General features: G+C 37.1%; 1 protein-coding gene across 19 annotated transcripts in view; it reads left to right on the forward strand.

The window, feature by feature from the left end:
* The window catches only part of CADPS2 (calcium dependent secretion activator 2), a 295,682-nt gene that overhangs the window by 240,675 nt on the left and 40,935 nt on the right, over positions 1-14,072 (forward strand). For 10 of the 19 annotated variants that reach the window (XM_032687479.1, XM_032687480.1, XM_032687482.1 and 7 more), the window contains 2 exons: positions 4,589-4,730; positions 12,919-13,074. In XM_032687479.1, coding sequence (XP_032543370.1) covers positions 4,589-4,730; positions 12,919-13,074 — 298 coding nt within the window. Of the gene's footprint in view, positions 1-4,588; positions 4,731-4,859; positions 4,980-12,918; positions 13,075-14,072 lie in introns of all 19 variants that reach the window. The other 9 variants (XM_032687469.1, XM_032687472.1, XM_032687471.1 and 6 more) reach the window with 1 other exon arrangement.

Genomic DNA, 14,072 nt, shown 5'->3' on the forward strand with positions numbered 1-14,072 from the left:
TTTCTGTTATTCATGCACAATTATGCCTGACTGTGTAAAGCTTCACAGATTGTACAGTAGTGACAGTACTCAACATTTCTCTAAAACAGCAAAATTATTTTTTCCAGAATTAGATATTCATAGGGGAGGAAAAGGACATAGTTGTCCGAGGATTGTGTCTTATATTCTGTAATGAATATGTTACTTTTTGTCCACAGAGCCTATAAACTATGTTGTGAAGGGGCCAGCTCTAGAGGGCAATTTACTTTCTGCAGTTGTTTAATTTAGATTCATCACGTTTTTAGTGCCGGAAGACAGACATGTACTAATTCCTCTTCATTTAAGATGGTGTCAGAGATAACTTTTAGTGGCATATGTCTAGTTACATGAAGTATCTGTATATTTGGCTTATTTTAGAGATTTTTCAACTCTATATTCAATATTCTGCTCCTTTCCTTGCCAATTTTTCTCTCTGAGTGTCACTTACTATGTACTGTGCTGTTGCTCAGCATTATCGCATTACTACATTGGCATGAATCCGTCAAAACTAAGTGTTATAGTTAACTCATAAGCTTCATTTCCTATCAAGTATTACTCCATGGAATGTCTGTGCACCTGCTCTAACTCAGCCATGAGCTGTAGACAGTCTGATGAAGCTGATTTAGAAAAATCAGCATGTTGAGTGTTAGCCTTTACAATGCCATTGCCATTATTATGGTTATTGACTTCAAACAGGAACTCTCTTATAAGTTTTTTTCCACTAATGCTGTTGAAAGTAGCAGAGTGGCAACCAACACCAAAGACAGCATCATCACCTTCCTGCTTTGTTACATCCTCTCTATCTCTTCTGTACTAGAATTTATGTATAACATCATAGCCCCTATCTTATAGAGTTAGAAAACAACTTGGATTTCATGTAATCAGGGCAAACTTTATACCCACACCAATACCTTTCCTCCGAACTTACACTTCTCATTAATTGTAGTGGGAATCTTTTCTTAAATCAGGAACTTAAAATTTTTGCTCAGTCCTCTTAGGAGATGCTTTGAAATCATAGTCTGCCTTCAGATAAGAGCTACACGTGTTGGTTACTGATACTGAGAGCTCCTTACCAGAATATTCCATAACCTTTTCTGACTAAATGGGAGTTTTGGCAAAGGTAAATTGTGCAATAACCAGTTTATGTCACTCTGTCTTATAAAGATGAAATAAATTTTCATCTTGTTTCCACAAAATATACCTCTAAAATTCACTTTTCAAGTATGAAAAGTATCAATTCACTTTTTCAAGACATTTCATATATGTCGTATGTGTAAAAATACAATTTTTATATAAGCTGATACACTTGCAATTTTCACTACAATTTAAATAACTGATTAAGAACTTCACTGTGGAGGCAGAAAGTAATATAAACAGGAAATGAATGGAAATATAAACTTCCGTTTCACATGGCATTGGTTGAGTTTTAGTTGCTACAAATGTAACCTGGACACTCAAGGATATTTTCTTCTTGAAATTTACTCTTTTTCATTTTGGATTTTAAAATATGGCAGAAAATTCAAGTGGTGCCTTCCTGAGAAGCCTATGGAGAGCAGGATAATCATAGACTCTTTGCCAAAGGGCTAATTTTGTCAGTGGAAAAGAGACTCATGTTAATCTGTGTCATTCTTCCTTTCCTTTGATTCTGCAGAAGCTCTTAAGGACAGAATAGCATGCTGACTCCAGGATAACTACTAAAATGTGCCTGTATAAGTAAAAGTAAGAGAAACCCCACAGCTTCTGTTGTACACAAGCACAGTAGATTCTTTTACTGCTATTACAGATGAAAACTCCTTCCAGTGCTGCATAATTACACTGTAGTTTTCATCTCTAGTATTTTCTCGTCATATTTTAATGTGTTTCAGCTACCTAATATGCAAAAAGTTAATAATTTCCATCTTCAGTATTTCAAGAATTTCTCCTTTGTGGATCTGTTTCTGTTCCTGTGATGTGTTTTCCTTTAGTATTACCTATGCATTGTCTTGCCCTGGCATGGGCTTTCATTTTATTGATGCTTCTGTGAGGTGGCTCATATGAAGAGGGTGTGGGGTGTCTATATGGACAAGACAATGGAGAATTAAGCTTTGAAGACAAGTGGTAGTTGAGGGATTTGAAGTGTGGCATTTCCTCAAGGATCTCTTGTTTCCCATCTGCTTTGACGCACAGGTGGTGCCTTTTGGCAAGATCAATTCTAATCATAGGGTAGAGTGCCATGAGTCTGATGATGATACTCAGCTATTCACTTACTCCTGTGCTCTGAGTTCTTTCCCTGCCCTGCATTAATCCTTGATAGAGATCTCCAAATGGGCAAATCAGAGCTGCCATGCCCTGAACCCTGGGAAAAGAGAAAGCTCAAAGAGTTGTTGATCTGAGACAGTGCTGTTGTAAGTTTACCCACGTACATAGGGATCCCTGCGGAGGAGCAGTGACAATAAGTCTTGCCATCATTTTGGAAAGTTTCACTTCCCTGTAAAGACTGGTGTCGTGATGTTAAAAAATGATTCAGCTCTTTAAGTTGAACATTTCTTATTGCCCATGACTTCTTTAAATTTCCTTCTGACTTTGAAATAACAAGTCACCCTCTTGCCCATGAGGCTTCATTACTATAATTCCCAGAGCTGGGCTTGTAGCAGAGCATTTCTGTGGTGTGCTCAGAAAACACTAAACTACAAGCTTATCGCTTCAAGTAACTGTGATTGCCTGATTAATTACAGTCCTGCGCTGGTTTGCTCTAAAGCAGCAAGACTGACCTATTGACACAGTTGTATTCTTATTGTTAATTTTAAGCTCAAAGTTACCTTCAAAAATCAGCCTAATATGCGAATGGATACCAGCCACCTTTTGTTTCTCAAAGACGATGTGCATCAGCTGTTTACTGTGAAACCTTTGTGTTAATATCCAAATCCTCCTCAGTCGCGTATACTGCTGGTCGCAGATGATGCAGTTTTAAGATATATAAAATAGCTACAAATAGAGAAAAATAACACCGTTTTGAATTCCTGATATACAAACAATTAAACCAGAACTAACTAGTTAACAAGTAGTTCTAGGAGCAGTGTAAATAATGGATCATGTTTGTAATGGACTCATAGGTGCTCTCAAGGGTGGATTCTCAAGTGTTTAATAAAGAGATGATCCTATGCCGCTGCCTTTTTCTCAGTGGAAACCCTAATAATCTCTGTCTGCTACCTAGCTGCCTGTTTTCATGAAACTTCCTATATCTGATATCTCCAACCCTGTGTCTAATGTGGTTGAAATTAGCTGAAAGTTTCGAAATTCTTAGCAAGAGAGGCAGTTACACAAAGCCAGAGAGGGCTTTATTATGCTTTATTATTATGCTTTATTGCATTATAGTGTTTCCTTAGGTAAAACTGATTGATACCTAATTTCCTATTACTCTACAATATGTTTTCAAGAAAATAGTTCTTGCTTTCAGATCACTGTATTCAAGAAAAAAAAATAGCATTAGTGTCCAGACGTTCAGCAACAAAGGCACTTCCTTGCAATACAAGTAGCAGTAGGGAACTGAAATTGATTTTCCCATAGTCTCCATCTCTCCCAGGTTCACTTTGGACCGGACATTATTGAGGAATGGAAGGCAAAGGAGTTTGTGGAAGTTACAGAAGTTATTTTGATATGTTATACATGGAGTTGTATTAGTAGTGGAACAAGAAGGATTGTAATTTTATGATACGGTTTCCAGGGTTTTGAGACCTTTGATTCAGGCTTTTCTTCTTAAGAAGAAGAGGAAGCCTTCTCAAAATATGGGTTTGTAACCATTCAGTCAAACAAGAAGCCTGGATGCAGGAATAGATAGGAGGAAAAACCCACAAAAGAATGTAAAGCAACAGAATATGAGTGAAGGAAAAGGAAGGTTACCAAAGTCATGAAAATTTCTCTCTATGGCTCAGCCAGTATGATTTCCATATGCACATGGGAATATTCTTTTAGGTCCTAATAACAGTGCTGGATTAATGGGTGAACACAGACATTCAAAACATGAAACTGATATATTCCCTCGGTGGGACAAGACCTTAGTGTGCTAAGAGTTAGGATTTGCTAAGAGAACATTTCAGGGGATACAGGGACAAGCAGTAGTGGTGGCAAACTAATCTTCAGGTTTTAAACATCTTAAGTTTGCATTATGTGTACAGTTTTTCATGTAGTAAATCCCATCTATGAAGCAGGTAATATTCTACTGCTTATGAATGACATTCAAATACTATCTTTTTTGTTTGTTTGGGTTTTTGTTGTTGTTCTGTCTTGATATATAAGTAATGAACCAAATTGCTAATGCTTAGATTCAGCAAAGTATTATTCATTTTAAGAAGATGCAAAAATGTTCTGGTTCAATAAAGGACTTCAGGATGTACCTAGTTTTCATTACACTGACATTTTAAAATGTACTGCACTATCCTCATGGAACACTTTACTTGCCTTTTGTGAACTATATTTCTTACACAAGCTGGATCTTATTCTTAGCTTTTGTGTACTAAAACATTTTGAGATATACTTATTCCTATAACAAAATAAAGCAAGGAAGGTATTTGTGGTTTGTTTGTTTTTAAAGCATTTCTGTGCAATGGAAAGTTTCACAAGCACTTGCAAGAAATTTTTGTTCCCATGGTCGTCCGCTACATCGATCTCATGGAATCATCGATTGCCCAGTCCATTCACAGAGGTCTTGAACAAGAGTCATGGCAACCTGTCAAGTAAGTGCTTTTTACAAAATCTGAACAAAGCACCTGCCTATAGTTTTCTGTCTAATAAGGGGTTCTCCCCCATTGTCCTCTAAATATTCTATTTTTTATTGTATTCCTACATTGTTTATTTCTTCACAGGAGCATCACCAACAGTCTTCCTAATGTAGCTCTTCCAAAAGTTCCAAGTTTGCCTCTTAATCTTCCACAAATACCTAGCTTTACTACACCAACCTGGATGACTTCTTTGTATGAATCCACGTGTGTATTCTTCAATAACCTTCTGACTGTATGTCAGCTCTGCATGGCCTTGCTAGTGTTCTGTGCAGCTGTACTTGGATTGCATGGTGTTTATCATCTCTTAGTTGGAAATTATTATTTCTTGGGAGTGAGCCAAGCATGGACTGTTAGTGAGTTGCGCTTTCTAGTGCATTAAAATGTAGTGGTTTTAAACCTGATAACACAAAATCAACTTGGCAAAGGTCTGTCATAGTATGAACGATGTTTAATATTCTAAACAACCTAATAAGCAGTGGGGAAACTTTTGGATAATTGATTTTAGATCATGGTTTTATAAAATGAGGTGGCCCATTATATTTTTGCATGGGTTTGATTAATTCATTGTATATTGGTTCTGAAAATCATTGATTGCAAATATTGTTGTTAGATTAAATGTCCATTTTACAGGAAAATATTAAAATATTAATAAGTACCCAGAATAGAAGTACATCCATTTCTTTGTCTGTTTGAAAAAAACAAAAAGCATATTTCTTTCTGATTTCTACCCAGTATTTCAGTGATTTTTTCTTAAAAAAAAAAAAAATAGAATATACATACCCTGTTCTGTGGGAGTATTCCCATAGTTACAGGTCAGATTTCTGTGTGAGGACACATTCATGTACGTTAGGGAAAGGCTCAAGAACCTTATTTCAGAAAAAGTTGTGAAAGACTTCAAAAAACACACCTTCTAGACACAAAGCTTGATAATATGACTTCAAGCCAAGATTGTCTTCTCAAGTTTTATGAGTTTGTAAATGCTCCTAACAAGCACTACATCTTTTTCTGCTAGAGTTCATAAAATCATAGAATACCATATTGAAAGGGCCCTCAAGGATTATCTTGTCCAACCTTTCTAAAAAGCATGGTCTAGATTAGCCCAGCACTCTGTCCAGCTGAGTCTTAAAAATGTCCAGTGTTGGGGAATCCACCACTTCCCTGGGGGGGGTGTTGGAGGGATTATTACAGTGGAAGATTATCCTCATTGTGAAAAATTTTCCTGTTGTTTCCAATCAGAATCTCCTCCAAAGTAACTCAAACTCGTTATCCCTCATCTTTTACATGTGAATCCTTGTACAAAGGATTTATTATGATTGTTGTTCTGCTGTAAATTCCCCTAAAAACTGACAAAATTCCTCTTAATCCTCAGCTGTGATACCTTTTGTGTTTACTATAATAATGCTAGGTTTCTCCTGTTATGCAAGTCATTTCAGCTCTTTCAATACAAACTAATCAGTCTTCTGCAACTCAAATTCCTTTCTGTTATCCCCATGTTTTCAAGGGTCACTTTTTTTTTTGAAGAATAGCTTTCAGAGTTAAGAGCTGGTTCATATTCATCTATTCTGAATATTGAATTTATAATCATTATATAATAAATACAGATTCTGATTGGAGGATTGTAGGGGTAGATCTTTCTTAAATGAAGGGTTTGGTGCAGCAATAAATTGCTAGACTGTGTTGTCAAAATACGTGCAAGTATAGTGAAATTAAGCTATGGCCTTATCCTCTTTGCACGTTTTCTGGTATTTAGTTTCACGATATGTATGACAAAGTGTGCATAAAATCCTAAACTAATCAGTGAAGTTGTCATAGCATTTGGTGAACAGTGAGGTTGACATATGCTGTAACTACTTGCCAGCAGTATCTGTCATTCTGCTTTTTTTCAAAAGGAGTGGGGATGTGTAGTGTCCCCACTGCAGTGTGACCTTTGTAAGGTCCTCATCTCCTTTCAGCCACCCCACACAGCATTCAAGAACGTGCTGGCTCAGATGTAGGCACCTCTTCCTGTTGCTTTTCCATAAGCATAGAGCTTTGAGCTTATATTTCACAAGGTGTGTATGAATTGACAATCTTGATTGAACATAGCATTAAGTTACCTTTGTAATACTCTGGTATTCAGGCAGTATTTTAAGAATCAGCCTACCTACATCCTACTGAAGAGCCAAGTAACTTCTCAGAATGACCATGTATTTGTATCAAATCAAAAAGCAAAGGCACTGCAAGTCAGTTTTCCTTCTCCCGTGCTAAGGAGTTTCCTTTTTCCTGCTGACCATGGTGTCTCACCTTCCAGCAGAAGTGGTTTACTTTCACTGTTATGTGAAAGAAAGGAGTAGTTTTATTTCTTTGCCCACTTCTCCCATCCCATCTTTTTCAGGGGGAACGAAGCTTCTTCCTATAGTTAAATTCTTCAACAGGGAGGTTATAGAAGATACCTATGCTCCAATACCTGTTAAGCAAAATCTAGTGTTTCCTTACAGGTTTCACTTTCAATGTCATGAACATGCAGCTTAAATGGACTAGAGTGGCACATTGTATTGTACATATAGTCAGCAGAGGCTTCTAAGTTCAGGAGCCCAGGCCATGCTTTGTCAGTCATCCCAGGTGGCTCCTTCTCTCCACTGACTCCTCCAAGTCTTCCTTTTCCAGTTCACCATAATCACTCATCTTGGCCATAAAGCTGATGCTTTGGCAAGAAGATGGCTATGTATACATGAAGTTCTGCTGGAGTTCCCTCTTTCTCTTTGAAAGTGATGATTTTGGCCAATTAATCGTTATAAATTTGAATTACACAATGAAGAATCTACAGTCAAAAAGATTGAGAAAAAGCAGTCCGTGAGCCAATTGTGTTATAGTTATGGGTTTATCAAAGTCCTGTGTCTGTTTTGTCTGTAATAGGAAGAGATTTCATATTCCTCAAACTTTACTAATGTTCATGTCCATGCTCCTGAGTTCATGGTTAATTACCTTCATATTCAATAGAGCTGTAATGTGCCTACCTAAGAACTTTGGTGAAGAGAAAGAAGTGCAAATACATTCGCAATTAGGCATCCCTTTTGTGTGCTTTATTGATGAAAATAGATTTTCCCCCTTTCACTTTAAAGTTGCTACAATTCTTTTGAACATTGCTGGCAGAGATTATTTATATTTTTAATTAACTGTTCCTTTTTCTCCCCTTGTTTTGTAGCAGTAAATATATGCTGCTTGTAACAGCATTTAGAAAGATCACCTCATTTTCAGTTATTTTTTGGACATTGGAAAGCAAGATATGAAAAGGGAAAATTGTTATGAGTAGTAGTCTGTTTTTTTTGATTAGTCTCAGGAGAGGACAACTCATAGGACACCTTGGCTAGACAAGCAGAGCAGTGTGGATTACTATTCCATTTGGCTGAAGATAACTTTAAAGAGCAAAAAAGTTTGAATATTCTGTAAAAGCTTCTATTCAGCCAGAATGAGGGATTTTTTCCTTACTTATTAATTAATTCAGATGTACAACTTTAAATTGCTCTTTGTATTTTAAATTTAATTTATCTGACTGTTCTGAACCTGGCTTTTAATTAGATTTGTGAGTGATTTTAATTGTTTATGGTTTAATTTATATATTATTATTTTCAGTGCAGATATGACATAGTTTCAGTGACCAGAAATGCTGTAGATACAGGTTGTCTGTTGCTACCTGGTGCCAGTCTAGAACATCAGCTTCAGGAAAACTCAAGGCCAGGGAAATATGGAATAAGATATATGCTTATAAGAAAATAGTCCTCTCTTGTCTTCCACCAGGCAGCATCAAAGGAAATGTGTCAGCTATATTCTTCCTGCTATGGCTCAGCTATAATGAGTGACCATCAGTGACCAGTGACCAGAAGGGACCAGCTGGAGCAGTCCCAGTGCCCTGATTGTGACATGAAGGGAGCTGATCTGAATGTGTCTGAGCTCTCAGGCTGGACCTTTCTGTGTCTTTATGCATGCTGAAGGAGTCACGTGGCCACGTTTCATTTCTGTTTTGAGGGCTTTTATCTGTAGTGCCACATATATTCCTGTCATAGTGCTTACCTCCAGTAAAGTGGTAGGAGGCCATGGTCTGCATTTTTTTAAGGATGAGTATTTAAAAGTATAGCCATAGGACTGATGGATTAGTGAAATCTGGCTGATTTACGTTCTGTAGAAGTTTTGAATGTGGCTAGTTCCTTTTGAGCCTTCAGGAAGACGAATGTATATTGTGGGGGAAATTTCTTTGCTTCCAAAAATACTAATATGCAGTAAGAAAGAAAACTCAAGAAATGTGTTTTGGTTGCTCAATGCTTGGGTTGCTACACTCTTAAACTAAGAGAAATCATGGGGTAACTCTACCCCTAGTGTCTTTGAGGAACTTTACATAAGTTGCAAGATTCTTGCAAAAGTTTTGCTTCATCCTTCCCCTCATCTGCTGGTGGAAAGTAGAGAGATGGGGCTAAGTGCAACTGACTCTGAAATTACTGAAAATCCTCTTCTGTTGAAGAAATTCTCAAGTGACCTTCTGAGCCCTGAACATACATCTTGAGGCAGCATACAGAATGTAAAGCTGGAGCTCACGAGGTGGGGACTCACAAAGGATGTAGAGCTGCCCTGTTCTGTAAACAGTCCTCACTAAACACTTAAGGGTAATATCTCAGTAGTAGCCTTAAAAAAACAGTAAATTTGGTAATTTATAAAATGACCATCATTGGCCTTTGGTAAATTGTAGAAGAATCGAAGACAGCTGCTTTTGAATCTTGAGGTTGATTGAGAGTGGTTTTAGATATTTAATATTTCTTCTATATTATTATATCCCAAGCCACCCTGTGGAGTTTCATATCTAGGCAAGAAATTATTTATTCTACATCTACTCTGGAGCCATGTGTCTGCATATTTTCCAGAAAGTGTGCTTTATTAGTGGACCATTTGACTAATTGCTACTTCTTAGGTACTTGGCAAGCTTAGTGGGAAGCTGCCTCTCAGCCGTCAGTGGATAACTGAATTACTTAGAAGACTGTGTGCATCTCCCAGATTTGATATGATATTTCTTGGAGAAATGTTATGTCTTGGATCTTTTTTTGCTGTGTTCAGTATGATGCAAGGCATAAGAAATAATTTAGATTAAAATGGACCTCTGGAGATACTTGGTCCACTCTCCCAGTCAAAGTATAACCAAACACAAAGTTAAATTCCCATTAGAAAAAAATGGGAATTTAACAGGATGGGCATAATATTTACCTCTTTTAATCATTGGTAAGCTTCTCTTACTACCAGGATCTAATTAATAAGAGTGGACAACTAGATACTACCTGAAAGCTTAATTTTTGACCAGCAAAGCAGTGGAGTTGGTGCTTAATTTTCAAACCATAAATAACTAATAAATGTAGTTATTAATGAAAGAGTATCAGTTCAGTTTCCTGGTAGAGCAATATTATTCCATTCATTAGACTGAATTGGCTTTACCATACGCATTCAAATAAAAACTTCCAATAGCTGAGAATGTCTGAGTGTCCTGTCCCTTCACCAAAAAAAAAAAAAAAAAAAAAAAGAAAAAGTAGGAATTAATCCTGCAGCCAGGAGGACGTAAAATCTGAGTTTAGCTCTTCTTCTGCAGCATTTAACAAATAAATTAGACATTGGTGTCTGGATGTGTGAACCAGGAACAAACAGTTTCTGTTGTAGCACTTTATTTTCCCTCCACATCTTTTTTGAATAATATGTTAGTCAAATTTAAATGTCATTAGACAATGCTGAATAAAAAATTGAAGAATGGGAGATAAAAATTATATTAAAAGAAAATGAATGAATTAGTGTTTCTCACAGTATGAATTAGTCTTCTGTGAACCTGTGTCTGTTGTTACATTATTATAATTGCAAAACTTAATTTGGTAGTCTAATGAAACAAAATTAAGTGGCTACTAGGGAGTAAACATGCATAAGAATACATTTATGTTATTATGAATACATTAGCCCTCCTGAGTCCTAAAGAATTTCCTTTGGAATTCCATTAGGCGAAAAAGAAAAAAAGTATGGAGGAATAAAAAGCAGTTAAATTGTATGATCTGATGATGAAAATGGTTAGTTCTGTTTCTTGAGAAAGTATGATGTGTTTTCTAGAAAATACATGTTTTTATCAACTGTAATATAAATACTGAGATTGTTCCAATTTCTGTCACTGTATGATTTATCTTATTCTTTTATCCCAGTCATCTCAAAAATTGGCTTAGTCACTTTTGAATCAGTTAATGTGCATAGTGTAGCGTCTACAGCTTCATTTACTGCCAGTGCACACAGCAAGTGTAATGACGTCTTCAATATTCGCTTGTCATATAACTTAAGAAACAGTCCAACAGGATTATAAATTTGCTAGAAGTTTTGATTTTTTTTTCCCCTTCTATTCCTTAATTAAACCTAGTGATGTATGAAAGTGGTCCCTGTTCAGGTTCAACCTTAACAGGTAATATCCATGTACAAGTTTTAATCTTAGGAGTCCCGTGGGCCTTTTTCCTGTTTCTGCTGTTTTCTTTCAGGATCATGATACAACGTAAAATTAACAATTACTGTTTAAAATAAGTGGGAAAAAAATACATGATACCAAAAAAGCCTAAACTAAAAACTGTGTCTGAAACTCTGGTATATTATTCTATGCATCATGGAGATATCAAAACCTGTGCCATTTAAAACCAAAGCCAGAGTTGGTCGCTCAGAGCCAACCTGTCTCTTAGGCGGGCGCCCCTGCTCCCAGCTTGTCACCCACTGCCCAACCCTTACTGGCTGTCCCCTTCACCTGCCCTGGCAGTCCCATTGGGAACTGAGGCAACACTGCAGAAGACAACGGTGGCTCTGAAGTTATGGTTGTGTTAAGGCAGTAGGGCAAGGGGGCAGGCGGGTGGGTCTGGAAGGTGGTGGATGCTGTGAGACCGAAGCGGTGCTCCTGCTGCATCCATGCTGCCACTTCAGAGCCCTGAACATGAGCTATGCTTTGCTTCACTTCACTGCCCACTGCCTCAGCTAACCTGGTGTGAACCAATGGTGGTGCTGTTTACTGTCTGAGGGGTGCATTAGGCGGTCAGATATTAGAGGTGCTTTCTGATTTTTCATTTGTTTTTGAATCAGACCCTGCTCTGTCCTGAGTATACTCAGCACTTACTGATTCCTTCCATGAGAGGTGGGATCACTTAACATTTTGATAATTCAGTTCTTTTGTCATGAGGCAGAAGAAACAAAATGGCACTACTGATGTATTTAAACTACTTGGATCTGAATTGGGACTGTCAGGTGGAGTTTGGTTGCTTGTGTCACTAGCATCCTGGAATTCCATACTGCATAGTATGTAGTAATCCTAAAGAGTAAGCCAGGCATTGCAGTACAATACATCATTAAAATGTAAATTATCTGCATTGACAGTGGAACTGTAACTGTAGTTACTGCTAAAATTAGCCATCTTGTTGTATTTTATCACAAGCAATTCTCTTTAAATTTATCAGTCTGTCCAAGGTGGAAGAAGAACTTTAAAATTATATGGACAATCTGAGGTGACATAGAACCATATTAATGCCCTGGTTTTGTATGCACACAAATTTCTTTGAATAGTTTCTGTTTTGTTTTTTTTCCACATGGATCTGATGGTATTCCCTCAGTTAGAATTAATGAGCATTTATCAAGGGACTATATGTCTGGGTATCTCTTTTACAATATTACTGCTAGCATCCTCATTTCTTTGATAGACTTATCTACCAGAGTTATGAAGGCAAGAAAATGTATATGCTGTCTTCACTGTTTTGAAAAGATCCTTAATACTAATAATTCCTGTACCCTATATTTTTCCTGTCTTGATCTAAACTTTGAGCTACTTCATTTTTCATGTTCCCCAACTTCCCATGTACCTCCCTAGCTTGTCATATTTCTCAGCTAACAGATGAGAAAAATTTTACTTTTTTCACCCTAATAGGAATTATTTTAAGTTTTCCATTACTATTTTTACATTTCTTTAAGTGAGAGCAACTGTGCTAAAAAATACAGGGAAATGAAGGAGGAAGGTGGTGTGATAGGGAAATCTTATTACCTTAGATAATTCTGTGGCAACTGGGATAGACATCAACAAATTTATCTTCTCTTTCTTGGGGGCTTTGTTTTGTTTTGTTTCTTATAGCAATGGATCAGCTACATCAGAAGATCTTTTCTGGAAACTGGATGCTCTACAGATGTTTGTTTTTGATCTTCACTGGCCAGAACCAGAATTTGCCCACCATTTAGAGCAGAGACTTAAACTCATGGCCACTGACATGATAGAAGCCTGCGTTAAAAGGTACAGTTGAAATGATCAGTTAAAAATTGGGAGAGATTTGAAAATGAGCACAGGAACAGCCATACTGGCTTGCAGAGGTGTATCTGTACCAGAATCCTGTCACAGGAAACAGGGCAACTCTAAAGAGATCATGATTTTTGTGTATTTCCCAGCATCTGGCAATTAGCAATTTGGCAACATATAGGAAATACCAAGGAGAATTTCTAAATTTCTACATGTGTTGTGAATAGACCCTTGGAAGTGAATAAAGCAAATATTTTTTTTCTATTCCATACTTGTGGCAAATATTAACAGATCTCAGAATTCTACAAGAAGAAATAATTTTTCTTTTTGCATATTTCCCTCCCCCCTTACCACATTATTCTTTATATTCCATTAATAATATTACTTAATTTGTCAATTTTAGAGTACTGTCTTTAAGAAATATATTACAAACTAAAGAATATACAACATTTCTGCATTTGTACAATAAACAAAAACAGTAAAAAAACAAGTAAATAAACAATAAACAACAAATCTGATGCCAGCTCAGCTGGTGCTAAGAAAAAACTCAGGAGCAGTTAATTGAGGGTAAGATAAGGAAACATCTATGCCAAGGCATAGATGTTACAGGACGCGCGCCGGCTGTGCCTGAGATGTTACATTTTATAATACTGCTTGACCAATCCAAGTTTTGCCCATCCCACAGCCTTTGCTCTGGTCCGCCCCGGGCCCACCCCTGGGAATTGAGTCTGAGGACTTTTTGGGCTCACCTCTTCATCATTCTCATCATCCTCAGAGCACAAAGGGTACACGGTCACCCAGTTCTGTTGTTCAGGCCAAGATATGAGTGTTCTCTAAACTGCATAGGCCTTGCCTTGACAAGAGACTAAACATTTCTACTGAATTCAGGGTAGGATTGATATAGGGAGCATGGAATGGGGTAGGAGGGTTGAGGAATGTATAAACTAAAGGGTGCTAAAGGGTGAGGAATACAATATAGCTACTTCTAAAATCTA

This window comes from Chiroxiphia lanceolata, chromosome 5 (assembly GCF_009829145.1).
Source record: "Chiroxiphia lanceolata isolate bChiLan1 chromosome 5, bChiLan1.pri, whole genome shotgun sequence".
NCBI lineage: Eukaryota > Metazoa > Chordata > Aves > Passeriformes > Pipridae > Chiroxiphia > Chiroxiphia lanceolata.